This window comes from Glycine max, chromosome 10 (genome assembly GCF_000004515.6).
Source record: "Glycine max cultivar Williams 82 chromosome 10, Glycine_max_v4.0, whole genome shotgun sequence".
Lineage (NCBI taxonomy): Eukaryota > Viridiplantae > Streptophyta > Magnoliopsida > Fabales > Fabaceae > Glycine > Glycine max.
This window is the reverse complement of record NC_038246.2, coordinates 39,581,061-39,599,034: the sequence shown is the minus strand read 5'-3', so window position 1 is coordinate 39,599,034 and position 17,974 is coordinate 39,581,061. Positions and strand designations below refer to the sequence as shown.

Sequence of the window (17,974 nt, the reverse complement as noted above, 5' to 3'; positions counted from 1 at the left end):
AACACTCACGCAACAACGTTCAACTTTAAAATGTTAAAGGTGGGTAAAGATTGGTTTTTAAAATCCCAATTCATTTTTAAATTCCACATCATGTTAAAAAAAAAAACTGGTTTAAATTTTTGAAATTGGTATAGAATTGGTCTTAAAACCTAGTTATATACAATTTAGTATTAATATTATTTTAAAATCATAAACTAATTTCAAAATATTGATAAAATATATTTAACTCAGTCTTAGTTAAAATAATTTCAACTAATCATTTATAAGAGTATTTTTAACTTAACCTTGATGAAAGTAATTTCATTTTACCTCAGACTATCTTTGTCCTGATCTCTATTAAAATATCTTTAACTTAATTTTAGTAAAAACATATTTGACTCAACTTTGGTCAAAACAAATAAACATCTTCAACTTGATTTGGGTGAAAACATGTTTAGTTCAACTTTAATCAAAACAAATAGATAGTTAACTTAAGTGATAAGCGTTTAATTCAAATTTTTATCATCTCTAGTGAGTATGGATTAGATTTTAAAAAATCCCACCAATATTCAATCCATATCCAAATAAATTTATTAGATTTAAAATATAATAAAACTAAATTTGAACATGAAATTAATTCATTAAAATGAATTTAAAGTAGTTTAAATTAGTATGGTTTAGATAATTAGATTTTTTTACTAAAATATTTTTTTTATCTCGGTACAATACTCAAAGTTTGTTTTTAGTCCTTATAAAAATAATTTGTTCATTTTACGTTCCTCTAAAATTATAATATGTTATTTTTTGGTTTTTAACTATATTTGGAATCCGAATCTACATGTAATTTTTCCTTTCTCTTGCCTTTGCAAGTGCCTCTCTCACATCTGAAACTCCTCTACCATCCGCAACTCGGCTGCCATCAGATTTCACCGTTTTCTGTTTTCATAAGTTGCAGACCATGGTGAGACTAGGTTTTGCATAATTAATTTATTTTTTGTTAAATAAAATAAAAAAATCAATAAAAACATGAAAATAAAATAAAATAATTAATTTATTTGAAATGTTTATTCCAAGATATCATGTTATATTTTTAAGAATCACATCCCAATAAATATTATATCTAACTTGTGACAATATATCTTTTCATTTAGTATTTTTTTTAAGTAGTATTAAAGACAAACTTATTTACTTAAAAAAAGGTTGGTGTGATTTATTTGATTAAATCTACACCAATTGATTTAAGTAATTAATATATTAAAAGAGTATTTAAGGTAATTAATATATTCAAGTTGATAATTAAGTTAATTAATATCACGATTTAAAGATTTCATTGTTTCTTTTTAAAAAAACATTAAATGTACATTATAAATAATCTAAAGGACACATGGATAGGTAATAAAACAAACTTACCTGTAGTTTGAAATTACTTAAATAGCTTTAATCATATATAAGTTAAGTTGTTCTAAAATAATTTTAATTTAAATATAAAAATTGGAAATTATTTATTTTTAATATAAATATATATTTTAAAAGTATTTGTTTTATTATAACAATATACTTCAAATTTATTTGATTTGATTTAATTTATTTTTTGTTTTAATTTTTTAACTAATACTTATGAATATACTTGTAAACATATGCACACATACACACACAAACATAAAAACATATATATAAATATATATTTTAAAAAAAAATATTGTAAATATATTAAAAATTATAATAATATAAGATTTTGTAAATTATAAACTTAAGATCATTACCTGACATAGTCATTACATTAGTCTATATATTATATAAAACACAATTGTATTATTGATTGTACTTGTTAGCACACAGGTGTCACGCTTTGGTAAAATAATGTTTTACTTTTTTTTCATATTTTAAAATTACAATAATAAAGGAAGAAAAATATTTTTTTTATCAATGCCAATTATATTAATATATATAATTTATTTAATTAAAAATAATAATAACATTTAAATGTGAATGTATGATAATAATGTATAAAGAAATCAAACACAAAATTTTTATTTATTTAATAAATTATTATTATTTGATATAAATGTTTATACAATTTAATTTATTATTATTATTTCATATAAATACTTATAATTATATCTATGTGATGTATATTATGTAAAAGATAATTGCTAGGACGTTAACACATGTGTCACACTCTAGTAAAAGGATGTCCCATTTTTTTAAAAAATATTCAAATTTATGATAAAAAGATAAATATTTATAATTGATATTATCTTAAGTACTAATTAATTAAAAAATAATCAATTGATTACGTGTAAATAAATAAAAAACAATCATTAATTTTTTATTTAAATTTTATATCAAAATAAATATCTATACCATATCATATATCAGTAAATAAAAAGTAATCATTATATTATTTTTTTAAATTTCGTATCAATATCAATTAATAATTTATTTTTATTTTTTATCATTATTTTAATTTGAACTGATAATTATTTTTTAAATTTTATTTTGTCTATCAAAATGCTATTATTTTATAGTGATAAATAAATTTCATATTTAGGTTATGTTTAACATAACGAACTAAAAAATTAGATAAAAGTTGAAGAATTAGCTTATCAAGTTAGAAGTATTAGGTAAAAATGATTGTTAAAGTATCTAAAAAGAGTAAAATGACATGTTACATTTTTTTATATTAAATATTCTATTATTAATTTTATATTATTTCTTAAAATATTTTTAATCAAGTTTAAAATAATATAAGAAAATACACTTAAGTAGACATTATATTTTTATTATGTTAATTAGTGTAATAGTTAAAATAAATAATCTAATATAAAATTATTCAAAGAATAATAAACAAAACATAGTGTTAAAATAATAAATTAAATATTATGAGTAGTACAATGATTAAAGTAAATATTGTAGCATAAAAAAAAATCTAAAATATAATAATAAAAATAAATAAACCTATCATCTATCATTATCAATGTCTTGATTTATAAGGCTAAATTAATAAATAAATAATATAGTCATTAAATTAAGAATATAATATAAAATATCCAAAATATAATATAAAAAAATAAACTAGAATAAACCTATTAAAGTACATCCATAATCAAACCCTTGTGTTTCTTTTTTATTACTTTTTTTACTTATCCCTAGGGTAAAATTTTACAATCAAAATATTATAAAAATAACCTATAAAAACATTATATGAGGAGTGAAAAAAAATTAAAAATACCATTACTTGGAGAAAGAAAATGAGTGTGCACGTTGTGTGAAAAAAATAAGGGCGTCTGCATGTTGGAGAAAAAAAAAAGAGACAAAAAACATACGAATAAGTAAAAAAAAAAACAATAAAATTCTAATTTATTTAAAAAGATAATCAGAAAAATTTGATAAATACATTAAAGAAACAAAAATATATAAAAAGGTGCAAGCTAATATTTTAAAAAAGCTAAATAAAATTTGCTTATGTAACAATCAAATAAGTTTTTTCAATTATTAAAAAAAGTAAAAAACTAACTTAAATGTTTTATCGAACGTAATCTTATTTTTATTATGTATTTTTTTATACCAAATTCTCGTTATGACTACTTAAATTCTTTGAAAAGAAAACTTCATTTTATTTAATTTTTAGAAATAATTTATTTAGGACAATAAGTCATGTTAAAAATAGATTTTATTTAGATAATATTTTAATTTAAAATTTATAGATCAAAATAAATTTGATAACATAAATAACTTTTGATAAACTGTAATTGAATTACATAAATAATTTGATTGTTTTTATTTTAATCATGATTTTTTAAAAATCCCTTTTTACTATTTCTTTATTCTCTATAAATTGTGAAATTGAAATTGAAAGTAGTAATGCAACTAATTTCTTCCCGCCCCATAAAATGTTTGTAAAATGTTTTATTTTATACTTTTGCTTTTTATAAGTTGAAAAAAAGTATTCAATAGATGATGAATTTTTTGTGATGGATTATTTGAGTATTGTGTATATTATATAATTTTAATTTTTTTTGTATAAATATATTTTTCCCATATTTTATCATAAAACAAAAAATTTCTTATATTCGTTTAAGGATTCAATTGAAAGTAAGTTTTTTTTTTCATACTGAAAAATATTTTAACAAATCAACTAATACTAATAATACTATTAACGAATATGTTTCTTATTGCAAATTTCTCCAAAAAAAGTTTCTTAAAAATTTGATTTAGTTTCATATTTTTAAGTAATATAACAATTTGCAGTTTAAAAAAGTAATATAACAAATTAATAACTTTTTCAATATAATTTTTTATTTACAAATTCACTCCATCCTCAGTAAACTTGTGTATCGCACAGTACTCAAAACGAAATTTATATAGATAAACGATTTAATATATTTTTTGAAATAATTCAAGTTAAAAAGAAAGATATTCATGCACATTATATTTGAAATTAAATTTTGAAAATAATTTAATAGGAAATAAATTAAATTCTCAAGTATTAATTCAAATAATTAACCTTGATGTAATTTATTTTTTTTCTTTATTTTCAACGGAAATGAGATGACGTTTTTTGATCATTTATTTTAAGGTTAAAAGATTTTTAGATGATGTTCAAAATTTAAAAAGGTAAATTAAATAAAAAAGTATTCTATTATAATTAAACAATTTCATTTAATTTTTGAAGCAACTTAATTAATAACACCGATATTAATTTTGATTCCAATTTGTAACAAATTTAAATTTAAATTAAGACATTTCAATATTTTTAGTAAATACAACTGAAAAAAATATCATGAAAATACAAAGTTATATTAGTTAAAGTAACAGTAATGTAATAAAAAATATTAAATTAATCATAACTAATATGATTTTCTTATTGAACATTAAAATATATTCTGATTAAAATTATAGAAATTTTGATAATTCAAATAATTCTGATTCAAATATATTTCGATAATTTTTACTATTATTATTTAAATTACAGAAATTGAGGTAATTATATTCTAATTGATAATACAATTATATATTCAAATTTAAATTAATTAATAACACTAGAAAATTTAATTTTAATTTTATATTAATAATTTTTATTATATTTATTTTAGTCAAATTTTAAAGTTTATTTCTTATGAAAATATAAATAATTTTTTCATTTGTGATTAAAGATAAATATACAATTATATTAAATAAAGTAATCATTCATTATCATTTTTTAATTTACAGAAATTAACAAATTAATAGTAAAATAAAACATATCTTAATAATAAAAAATTATATTTTATATAAAAATAATTAAAAAAATATAGTTTAAACTCAATATCCGTGTATATAACACAGGTATTAAGCTAGTAATGCAATATTTAGCTAATATCTATTGTGGCATTATGAAACAATTCGAATCCAAGAAAGTAGTAGTGCGGGTGTCATCGGGGTCCATGAAGCTTAAGGTTTGTAAGGAAGAGGGATTGATGTGGCAGCAGAGGAATGGAGAAAGAGGGGGAGACAAAATCATCTCCAGAAGTCTAGAACAAGTTAAAAGAATTACAAAAAGGAAAGTTCAAAATAAGGGTATTTTGGAAATAAAAAATCATAAAGGAAAGTATATAATAAGGTAGAGTGTAAATAGAAACTTTCATCGTTCATATACATTCAGACCCTAGACGGGCTCAAATTGGACACCCAGCCCAAACGAAAAGACCATTAAAGTAGGGCTTATAAAACATTAGGGTTAAGCATTTTAATCTTTCTCCTCCTTTGTGGTGTCGAGCTGAGAATACCAGTTGCTCCAGTAGCCGGCACTAAACAACATGGCGGACAAGGCAGTCACCATCCGAACCAGGAAGTTTATGACAAACAGGCTTCTCTCCAGAAAGCAGTTCGTACGTTTTTCTCGTTTCGTCCTCTGATCTTCGCTTTATATCATGCATTTTGATTTTGTAGAGTTCCCTCTATCGTTTCGATTCTGAAAGCAATGTCACTCATTCGAGACCCAATTTGTTGCTGTTTTCATCAAAATATTTAATTTAATCGCATAGCTAGCCGATTTGTGTCATTATGAACTTGAACCACTTGATCCCTATTAGCAGAGATTGCTAGGGTTTTATGGCTAACCTTTTAGTTGTGTGATGCAGGTCGTTGATGTCCTTCATCCAGGGAGGGCTAATGTTTCCAAGGTATTTTTCTTTTTTGATTTTTTTGTGATTGCGGAATTTGTGAAGCTGCTTTTTTTTTTACTGAAGCAGATGAATGATATGTTTTTAATATTATTATTACTAGTTGAAAATTGTGTTACCTGTTTAATTTGTTGTGTTTGGCTTGAAGGCTGAACTGAAGGAGAAGCTGGGAAGAATGTATGACGTGAAAGACACCAACACTGTATTTGTCTTCAAGTTCCGAACTCATTTTGGTGGTGGCAAGTCCACTGGGTTTGGTTTGATCTATGATTCAGTTGAGAATGCTAAGAAGTATGAGCCTAAATACAGGCTTATCAGGGTGAGTTCATTAAATCTTTCTGTGTCAATTGTCATTATAATTTTTTTGGCTTTGTTTGAATGCTTTTTTTTTTATATTAGATGGTCTGTTTATAAATTTATAAAGCGATCATTTTCTATCATTACTGCTTCTTTTTTCTGATTAGTTTGATTGCCTTTCCTCTTGAGTTGGGTTAATTGTAAACCATTGAAGGGTTTTATGGAAAACATTTGAACGAGTGTGCTCTGTAGTTGGGGACGGTGATTGTCGTCCATCTGAAATAATAGTGTTTGCTTGTGTGTTTTGTGGGTATTAATGGTTTCTTTTTGGATATTGTATGTGACTAGTGGTGCTCTTTTTTACTTTAGCAGCTAAGTGACTTTGATAGCTGAGTCTCACCTTTGTTCCTTGTTAATTATGACATTTGAGAATTACAACATTTTATTTCCATTTCTTTCTGTTATTTCTGCCTGATTCTTTCTTTCTGCCAACAAAACTTAAATCTTTTATTGCAGAATGGACTTGATACCAAAGTAGAGAAATCAAGGAAGCAAATGAAGGAGAGAAAGAATAGAGCTAAGAAGATTCGGGGAGTTAAGAAGGTAATACAATTGTGTATTGTTGACTATTGTTTACAGCTTATATAATTTTTTATATACTAATAGCCTCTGGCATTTGTTATTTTTGCAGACCAAGGCATCTGATGCTGCAAAGGCGGGAAAAAAGAAATGAGTTTTCAAACATCCTGTCCTGATTTTAAGGTTCTTTTGCTATCGGTATTTTCTAATAGCTTCCTAGAATGAGATATTTTGCTGTAAGTGTTACGTTAATTGATGTTCAGTTATAACTAGAGATTGGGTACTGGCATGATCAATTTTGACAATTCAGTTGAACACTTTGTTTTCAAATATTTAGTATTTTGATAATGAATTCTGGTGTTTCTTGATTTGGGATGAACCAGCCGATTATTGTCACAAAATCATTTTAAGTGCCTTGTTATGACTGATAATAGTCTAATATTTTAAATGCAACTTGTTTTGAAGAGTATATATGTTGGGACTGTGTTGAAATTCTTCTATGTTGTGCACAATATTGCACGCGATTTCATTACGTTGTGTAAATATTGTATACAGGTGAGATGATCTGGTTATATGGTTTCATCTTGGTTGAATAATGGTTGACGATCGATCGATCGAACATATACGAGGGCTGTATTGTGGTAGTTTATTTATAGTTCTTCAGTTGCAATTTAGAATTTCTTGTCTATTCTTCTTTTTACTTCAAAAAAAGGGACTCATTTATATACAATTAATTATGAGACCAAACACCCCCCCTTACAATTGAAAAATATGTGATCCAAATCATTCGAGATATTTCTTACTCAAAATTTCGTTTTGATATTGGTAAATAGATTATTGGACTTGGCGAGGAATTATGAAAAGTTAAATTTGTTTATTGGTATTTTGAACCAAAGTAATTTCTGAATTTGATTAATTTTAGGTTGAATATATTAACTTGTTCGTAAAATTACCAGGGATACGCTGATCCCTGAAAAAACTAGTGTCTCAGTTATTTCATTTCAAGAATATATGTTTTATTTTTCCAATTTTTAGTGAATACTTTTTGTTTTTTTAAAAGAGTAAAAGGATTAAATTTTTTAAGTGAATTTTTTAGTGCCAACCTGTATATTCTTCACGTGAAATCATCATGAATGTGTATCTTAACTTATATACAAAGAGAAACCAAGTTCCGGAAGTAAGACGCTTTTTATACTTTCGGTATTAGAAACTAATTCATTTGATATTATATATAGGATTACTCAATATTATGTTTTAGCTTTGTCTTCTATTTATCTTATTTGATGTACTAATGTAATAAAAGAAAATTAAACTGATTGGATAATGTTTTCTCTATTGTGTTTTCTATAACTAACAAGTAAGAAATTAGGATTAAGTGGCGAATTTATGATTGTCTACTTCAACATTTTTTTTTTCTAATTATATTTGATATTTGATAATCTTTAATTTGATACATTATTTTGTGAATAAAGCTAAAAGGTGAGACTTTCATTTAAATAAAACCTTGAAGACCCGATTATGCTACAACTTCTCTGAGAGTTTACCGTCGTAATTTGTGTTATCCAAATTTAAACTATTAAAATATTGGAAAATGAATCACCGCAAAATTCTTTGATAAATTAACCTAATTGAAACTATTAAAATATTGATATAATATCAATAACACCAAAAAATAATCAATAATCAACACATTCTCGTGCAAAATATTTAAATAATTTATGTATAAATCTTTTGGTGTTATAAATATTTAAATAGTTTGATGTGTGTACTTTAGATGTAAAACATTTTTATATTATTGTTATAATTAAAAATCAAAATGTAACTAAAATGGTTTTTGGTAAAACATTTAAGTTATTCTATAGTTTTTTGACGGTTTGATAAGATTTTTTAGTAATTTTAGTGTTTTTTTGAGACACTCATTGAAATAATATTTTTTAAGATATTAATTTTTAATCTTTTATATTTATTCATTTTTTGTCCTTTAACATTTATTAGATTTTCTTTTAGTTATCTTTTAATTTTTTTTAGTAGTTAACTGAAAAATTTGTTTGACTATTTGATAAATAATTTTTAGTAATTTTTAGTATTTTTTGAAATATCACTTAAAATAATATTTATTAAGACACTAGCATGTAACTTTTAAATTTTTATATTTACTCACTTTTTCTCCTTAAACATTTATTAGATTTTTTAAAATATTTTTTATTTAAGATAAAATTTAATGTCTATTTATATAATTTTTTATTTTTTATATTTTTAAACTACTTCACAATAATTTTAGCAAGCAATTATGATTCAATAAAATAAATTTTCAGGTTCAAACATAACCTAAATTACCCTAAATAGTTTATATGAAATTTTTTTTTAAAAAAAACAAAAAATGACAAAGACTCTATAGGGCAGCGAAAACAGTTTCGTGTTAGGCTTTTGTTGGGATATTCCCAAAACAGACGGGATAAAAAAAAAACAAAAAACAAAAAACAAAAAACATTGACATCACTGTCACTGTATTTGCGCGTCCTTACCTTACTTACCTCTTTGTCTGTCTTTCCTTCTCTTTTTAATTTTGAAGGCAAATTCGCGGCCTCGAGTCTTTTCTTTTTCCGTATCGTTTTTACTTTCCACCACTTCCATTTTCCGTCATCATGGAGGATGCTGCTGCTTCTGCTAATGGTAAAATTCTTCATAAATTATTGCCTTTTGCTTCTACTTTTGTTTCCCTTATGCTTAATAATCGACCCTCTTCAATTCTTGTCGTTAGTGTGTTCAACTATGTAGTGTAATATGGAGGCAAAAACAGATCGTGCTTTGATTACGGATGAAAACCAGATTCAATGTTTACATTAACCAAGGATCTGATTGTTTGATACTTTCTTTTACCCGGCTTTTGTTATAGTGTTGGAAGCCAAAGATGAAACTATTTCTGTTGCTTCATCTGGCAAGGTATGATTGATACTTTCTGCTTCATCTGCAACTGTCCAGCATAGAGACCACAAGATCCACCCAAGGCCAGTGTTGGGGAGACTTGAGGGGAGTAAACACCGGATAGATTTATCCCTGTGGACCAGGAGGGACCACGTAAAGAAACCTGATATTACACTTTAATCAAAAATCTTAAGACTCAAATTTATAAGTCTTCTTCTTACTTATATGGTGTTCAATCTTTTCACTTCTATTCGATGCGGGAAAAATTGACTTACATTATGTATGAAATATCAAGTTTAATTTATTGTTTTATGTATTGTGATGACGGAATTTTCGTAGGCTAGTTTTTGGTGTTTTGTCTACAAAGTCGTACAAGGAGCCACCGACTCTATAAAAATTTCCACATTTATTGTTTTAAATAATATTGCGATGACTTTCACCTCACACTTGATGCGCAGGCCAGATCTTGAGCTCTTGCATCTCTTTACTTGTTTTTTGTTTGTGTTTGCTTCTATTTTCAAGTGAAAACCTTTTTACTATCAGTCACTTGCTATTTTCCTTGTCCTCTTTTTCGTCCAATCCTAATACCATCATGGAGGATGCTGCTACTTCTAATGGTAAATTTTTTCATAATTCTCGCTTTTGCATCTAGTAAAAAACTGTTCCTCTTCAATTGTTGTCTATGCAATGTAATATTTGTCAATTCGTCACTCACTTGAGGCAAAAGAGATCGTGCTTTGACTATGGATGAAAAACCAGATTGAATGTTTACATTAACGACGTATAAATAATTGAACAAATTCCAAACGCAAAATACCATCTAATTTTTTGAATCCAAATTCCAAGTGCATATTTTTGCTTCAAAATTTGATCCTAAGTCTCGTTATTTTTAAATTATACACCAATTCCAATTTGCTCTTGTAGCTCACTGAATAGAATATCTGAACCGAAGATTATTTGTTTTCCAAATTCGTTTTCTTCCTTGCCCTTTTTGTAGTTATCCACCATAGAATCCGTTTTCCTTATTGAACATGTTCTTCTGTAGATTACCTTATTTGTGTTATTTTCTCTTGTTATACCAGCTGCAGAGGATAGAGAAAACAAGTTCCTAACTATGGCAATTGAAGAAGCATATAAGGCGGTTGAAAGTGGCCATGGTCGCCCATTTGGTGCAGTTATTGTTCGAAACGATGAAATACTTTCAAGCTGTCATAACATGGTTGTAAGAAATGCTGATCCCACTGCCCATGCTGAGATTACTGCTATAAGAGAGGTTAAATTCACAATTGTTATTTTTTTCGTTAAGAAATTTCTTGTTGATTTGTGAAATCACATGCCTAAAGAATGGATCAAATATCAAAACAAAGAGGTCGCAGAATCAAACCAAATAAGTTGTAGTCTTAGCATTCTTTAATCTTACATTGCAATCATCTATTATCAGCTCTGGTTGTCTCGGACAGATTTCGAACTCAAGCTTCGGGAAGTTTACATTGTTTGCTCTAACATGAAAAATGCATTAGACATTAGTCTATAATATATGTAATGAGGCTATGATTACTTTTATATCAGAAACCACATTTATATTGCTCAAACCATAATGTCATTTTCTATCAATTTTGGACCTCATGCTATAGCTGGATATCATCTGTAGGCTTGTCGAAAGCTGAATCAAGTTGAACTTGCTGACTCTGAAATCTATGCTTCTTGCGAGCCTTGTCCAATGTGCCTTAGTGCAATTCATTTTTCCAAAATTAAGGTGAGCTTGCCACACACTACTCATATTTTCTTCTCACCATGTTTCTCTAGTTTTTATGAAATTGTATCACATTTTTCATTCTGTTTACACTGAAACAGAAACTGGTTTATGGAGCTAAAGCAGAAGCTGCGGTAGCAATTGGGTTTGAGAGTATCATTGCTGATGCACTGAAGGACACTGGTTTTTATGAGAAACTCAACTTAGAGGTAAAAAAGGCTGAAGGTAGTGTTGCTGTAATGGCAGAACAAGTATTCGAGAAGACCAAAGACAAGTTTATTATTCCCTGATTAGTTAGCTATAATCATCTTATTAAATGTGAGCGCAAGTTACAATTGTTCAGGAAAACTTTTGATTCTTGGACAAAAATAATTTTTTGTCAGACTTTATTTTGGATTAGTCAGGTCTCATTTTCCTGATAATCCGGAGGATTAGACAAAAAAGAAATAATTCAAATATAAAATTTGCACGTTCATGTTTCTGTTCATTTGTTTGTATTATTTTTCTTGAGTCACTTCAAATGATTTTTGACTTCGTTAAGTTTTGAATGATCTGTTTGATGGTTAATAAATTTATAATTTATATATATAAACAAATTAATTATTAGATCAAAATTAATTGTCACAAAATTTATTATATAAATTTTTATGTACATTAAATATACATTAAAAATTTTAGTGTTATATATAATGACATTAATTATTTTATAACAGACTTATTAACTTAAGTGGTTAGAATGTTATGTGTCCTGCTAATAATGCAAAATTCAGAAGACTCAATTAGAGATCAAAAAGGCCGACGGTAGTGGTGCTGTTATTGCTGACGGTATTTGTGAAGACAAAATCCAAGTTTACTCTGTATTGATTTGCTTGAATCGACTAATTAAAAGTGAACCCAAGATACTATTGTTCTGAAAACTTTCAATTTCTTACTATAACTACATTCATGAATTCAAGAAATATAAAGTTTACATGCTCTTTTGCTGGTGTTTCGTTTGTTCATATTATTTGCTCAAGGCATTGGAAATTATTATACTGATACGTTAAATTTATTGATTATTTGTTCGATTGTTGGAGAGTTTCGTAGGAGAGAAAGGCAGATCAAACCAGAGAACGAGGCAATTGGGGGCTGATAATGCACTGAATATACAAATGACTAGCCTATCATGCACTGAATATACAAATGACTAGCCTATCATGCACAAGAATCCAATCTTGTCGTACACACACACATATATATATATATAATTAAGTTTCTTGTCTACTACAAAAACATTACAGAATTGCTAGAGCTATTCTACTATTCATTACAATTGTTGGTGTAGAATAAAGAACATGCTGATTCTGCACATTTGGGAGCAATAAAAAACTTATGCCATCCTCAGCTAGATCGCAACTCTTCCAATCTAGACTTGATCTGATTCTGCAACAACTCCAACCGCTTCACATACACCTCCAACTCCAAAATCCTCCGTTTTCTCCATTGTTCATGGTCCACTTCCCCGGAGCATAGCGGCATTGGGATTGCCTCCAACTCAGGAAGTGACTCTTCCTGTGCTTCATCCAACACTTCCTTCAGCAATGGTGAGAAACAGGACCTCATGGTGTCCTCAATGAAGCCTTGTATGCTATCACCATTGTTCTGGTCATTTGTTCTGTTCATATCGTCTGCATCATCTAGCCGCAACCGCTTTGGCACTCTATTGCCTATTTCATCACTGTTGTCAACTTGTTCAATCTTCACCTTGACGTTGCCAACATGATCATGACTTTCAGGAGTGTGTCCTGATTCATCACCATCCAAGGCATCTTGGACTATTATATTATCTGTGTCATTGGCCCAAATCTTGTGGGAAATTTCAAAAATGGCCTGCTCCTGGGGGTTCCTAAAGGGAACCTCCTTGTCCTTGCCTTTTTCCAAAGCCAACTTGTGTTTTCTCTTTAACCTACGCAGTTTCTCAACAAGCTGGTTTCTGTTGAAATCGATGTTTAGTTTGGGCCTTACGTGATCATACAATGAAACTACGACGTTTTGAAGGGTGGTGGTTTCCTTTCTATGCTGCTTGACGTAATCAAGGTATCCCTTCAACAGTTCCATCTCATCCTCCTTCGTCCACAGCCTTTGGTATTGTCTCACCATTCCGGAATACTTGGCGTTGCGCTGCCCTTTTGAGCGTGTTACTATAGTGGCCACAGTGGCGGTGGTTGGGACGGTGTTTCTTTCGTCATTGGCCGGGAAGGCCACTGTCACGGCGGGGGAGGCATTGGGAACGGCAAGTGCAATGGGAATGGTGTCGTCCACATCGCATGAGTTAAGAAAATGGTCGTTCTTGTCATCTTCTACGTTGAACTTTTGGTCGTTTTCATGGTTAATGTCATTATCTTTGATGATGTCAAGGATTTCTTCTTCTTCTTCAGAAGAGGAGGGCGACAAGATCCAAGAAACCAACCGGGAAAGCATTGTTGAGGAGATATCACATTTCCTTTTTTCGCATATTAGAGTGTCAAGGTAGCCGTTTGTTCGTTTATGGCAGTTGTGCATTTGCTATCAATAGAATGCATGTCTATTACCTCCACAATAATAAGGGAAAAATATATCGTTATAAATTCATATCATATGATCCAAATTCGGATGAAAATTATGAGAGTTAGACTTTTTAAGAAAATATATATATACAAAGACTTCTATATCCACCGAACAAAATCAGTCGACTACTCTATCGAACTACATAAGGTTGACACCTGTCAGCATTTATTTTATTTTTATTGTCTCATAGTCATAGAGCACTATGGTTAGAGAAAGCACCTGCACAATGAATGAATCACATAAATATCCTGAAAAGAAAAAAAAATGAAAGATGACTCAAGATACCGTATTTCTTACTTATTTCTCTTTTGTTCATTTATTCTCTTTCATTCTCTCGTTTTCTTTCCTCATCACTCACGTACAACTAAACAAATCATACATGATTTTCACTTCCCTCCACAACTCCCTTGTACACAGCTTCTCCTCCTTCGGTCCCACGAATTTCAACAACACAATCACCCACCACCCTATCCCACCTTTCCACCCTCCCCCACCGACCCAACATTTCAGGATGAGCACTTTCAAAACTGGGGAATTCAAAGCCTACAAATGTAGAAACTGACATTTGTGTACTCTAACACACTTTGGTTTTATTTATTCATTGAATTTGTATTTGGCATTCTTAGTGATTTGTACCTATTCATTTAAAGTGTCAACGTTGGATTATTAGAAAAGTTACAATAGCTGGTGGATCTTGGCAAGTAAAGAACATTAATTAGATGGCGTAAACCCAAAACTATACAAAGAACATATAACATTCAAGCTTTCCACTTAGATGGCATAAACATTTTAATGGCGAACTCCAGAACCTTCGTGCCTCAGGTTGGTAACGAGGTTTGTGATTCTCGTAAACAACACGAGGAAGTGTGCTCTTCCCAAAGGCTATCTAAACAACAACCCATTTTTTATTTGAGATTGTGAACGAAAATAAACTTTTTGTGGGTGAGATTCTTTATTCCTTTGCTCTGAATAATCCCAAGAGATTCATCCATGAATAAGGGTTTTGGACTGAAAATTTAGAAAGAGATGACATGGATCTTAAAAAAAAGAGAGATGTGAAACAAGGAATCAATTTGGAAGGAATTTTTTAAAAAAAAAATTAAGTGAATAGTTGACAGGTGTAAGCTTTTGAATGGTTCGGCAGTTATTTGGTCTCTTTGTCTCGGAGGATTTATCATTTCCCCCCCCCCCCCCCCTCCCATATATGTTAGTTGTTAATTAACTAATATGCATGATGCCTAAAAAAAAAAACATGTGTTACTCAATTGTATTTCTATAAACTTTCCGCCATTTATCATATTTATTATTATTTTCTATCTTTTTTTTTCATCTCTCTCTTTTTCTTCCTATATATACCTTCAAATGGGGTGCATGTTTATCCGTGAATATAAAGTTACATGTAGAAAAATCATGTTATCAATAATATATAATTGATGTGAAGCAAGAGATAATGAAAAAAATAGAATTGTATAATGTATTTTATAAAGTTCTTATATGTAATATAATTCTTTTTATTTTGATGTTGTAGCCCTAATTATGTGATAGATGGTGAGACAAAACATCATGGTGTGGAATCACTATTTTATTTATCGTAAATGAATTGGGATTTGGTAGTACATTCTGCTGGATATTCCCAAACACTCTCATAAATTTAGATCCGAGGTTACAACTAACCAGTTGTTTCAAAAAACTGTTTTTATTGAGATATAAAGTATTTTAATATATTATTATTAGTTAAAATTTATTTAAAAATATAAAACTGTAAGCAAAATTCATTCAATAAAGTATAAAACATGTGCAATTATATATATTTTTTTATAAATTTCAAAACCAACAACAATAAATTTCATATTCCTGAAATTTAGCAGCAAAGATGAAAAGCAAGTCCTTGAAAATGATATGAGAAATTTGTTATCTTTGGTGAATTGTTAACTCAAACTCTAACAATTAACAAATCCCATCATATTAGTCTCCCAAGAGCTTTAAGTGAAATTCTTGAGCTCAATAATTTCTATTTATAAGATCTAGATCTATTATTATTTTTTTTTTCAAGAGTTCTCCATACCGGAGGTTGAATTTTAAGAAAAGAATTCTTAAGAATTCCAATTTTTTAAAATATTCTTTTGTAATGCCATTTGAGAGAAAATAGAGGTTTTTTTTTTTTTAAGGAAATAAAATCTAAGAATTCAAATTCGATTTTACCATTAAAGTAAAATATGATAAAAATTCGTATATCTTATATGACATCACGTGATCCACAAAAAGTCATCCAAAATGATTTTTTCTACTAAAAAAAAAAACTCTGGGTCCTATCTTTCAAATGAAAATGTTAGATGGAAAAATCTTAACATGTAGTTTTTAACCATTGGATTGGAAAAGAAAAAATATTGTTTAAGAAAAATCCCTTTTACAACATATTTTTGCATATATGAGAGTATGCTTTGACAATGTAAAACTGTTTTATACTATCATCCAATTATAAATTATCGTTTGAATTAGTTTAAGATAATTATTTTAAAAATTGACAAATTTATCATATGTAACAAGTTGTGATTGAATAATTGTATACATTTCTTATTAAAATTTTCTCTTTTTTATTATTGACTGAAACTTTTGTTTTTTTTAAATTATATTTTTTTTGTTTAACATGTCTCTTTTATGATTTTATATTTTTCAATAAATTTTAACTAATTATAAAGACTATGTTTCTATGATTGGATTGAAACGAGAGATTCACTAAATACAATCGATTAAGTATTTGACATAAATTAATTATCGATAAAGTCATACTTGGTGGCTTTGTCCTGCTGTTGTATTCTTGGTTAGGGATGAAGTGTGTTTATAAACTACTATTAATCTTGATTCAAGATTCCTAAGACATGTAAGAATTTTTGACGTGTTAAAATAAGTTTCATAATCAAGGCTAAGGAGAAAAAGTGATTAATTCTCCTTGTATGATTTCTGTTTTCACCTCAAATATATTAGGATCAATAAAGTTATTACATATACCTATGAGATATTATCCGTTTTGATATTTAATAATTTCATTACAATATTGTCTTAAAAGGGGGCTTGGTGAATCAAAAGAGGAGAATTTTATAAATTACCTTAAACGTCAACTCTTAGGCCTTGTTGGATTGTTGAGGAAAGAAATGGAAATGTGTGGAAAGTTTCAAATTTTGGCATAGTTCCAGACTCCTGTACATTATTTTAACTTCAAATTTTATATCTTTCTTCTCAATTTCATTTTTTTTTTCTTTCCGTTCTATCAAACGATACATTAAGTTGTATGACACTTTATGACATACAAGACATACACATAGACTTATTTTTCTATATTTTTTATTCTCTTATATTTGTCTTTTTTCTAATTATGGGTTACTTTGTTTAAATTTATTTTATTAAAATAAAAATAAGTATTTTTTTTTACTTTTTAGTATATTTCTCTAAATTACTTCTGCTTAGAAAAAAACAGATTTCTGCAATCTTATTTAAGAAACAAATCCTATTCGCTTTTACGAAATAAAAATGCTGATATAAAAAATATTTAATTTAAGTTATTTTTTTTAAAGTTTAAATAAACTCATCATGTATTTATCGTTTTTTCTTGTTTATTTATTTGTTTTCATTCTATCCTATATATCTCGTCCATTAGTGGCTGCCCATTGCTCAAAACGGACCTGAAGTTTTT

The 17,974-nt window shown here is 27.7% G+C and overlaps 3 protein-coding genes across 6 annotated transcripts; 2 read left to right on the top strand and 1 right to left on the bottom strand.

The window, feature by feature from the left end:
• The first annotated feature begins 5,716 nt into the window (after positions 1-5,716).
• On the top strand, positions 5,717-7,367 carry LOC100499673 (uncharacterized). Its single transcript, NM_001251211.2, has 5 exons — positions 5,717-5,849; positions 6,102-6,143; positions 6,292-6,462; positions 6,957-7,043; positions 7,132-7,367. The coding sequence occupies exons 1-5, from the start codon at positions 5,778-5,780 to the stop codon at positions 7,171-7,173; spliced, it is 414 nt and encodes a 137-aa protein (NP_001238140.1). The 5' UTR covers positions 5,717-5,777; the 3' UTR covers positions 7,174-7,367.
• A 2,201-nt stretch (positions 7,368-9,568) lies between these two features.
• On the top strand, positions 9,569-12,184 carry LOC100305603 (uncharacterized). Of its 4 annotated transcripts, none has more exons than XM_026123954.2 (5): positions 9,569-9,692; positions 9,916-10,097; positions 11,027-11,217; positions 11,596-11,700; positions 11,799-12,184. In XM_026123954.2, the coding sequence occupies exons 3-5, from the start codon at positions 11,059-11,061 to the stop codon at positions 11,985-11,987; spliced, it is 453 nt and encodes a 150-aa protein (XP_025979739.1). In that variant the 5' UTR covers positions 9,569-9,692; positions 9,916-10,097; positions 11,027-11,058; the 3' UTR covers positions 11,988-12,184.
• Positions 12,185-13,077: 893 nt separating this feature from the next.
• Positions 13,078-14,848, bottom strand: LOC102662842 (probable transcription factor At5g28040). The gene is made up of 2 exons (XM_041006215.1): positions 14,663-14,848; positions 13,078-14,241 (listed from the first exon to the last, which is right to left on the bottom strand). The coding sequence occupies exons 1-2, from the start codon at positions 14,846-14,848 to the stop codon at positions 13,078-13,080; spliced, it is 1,350 nt and encodes a 449-aa protein (XP_040862149.1).
• Positions 14,849-17,974: the final 3,126 nt, after the last annotated feature.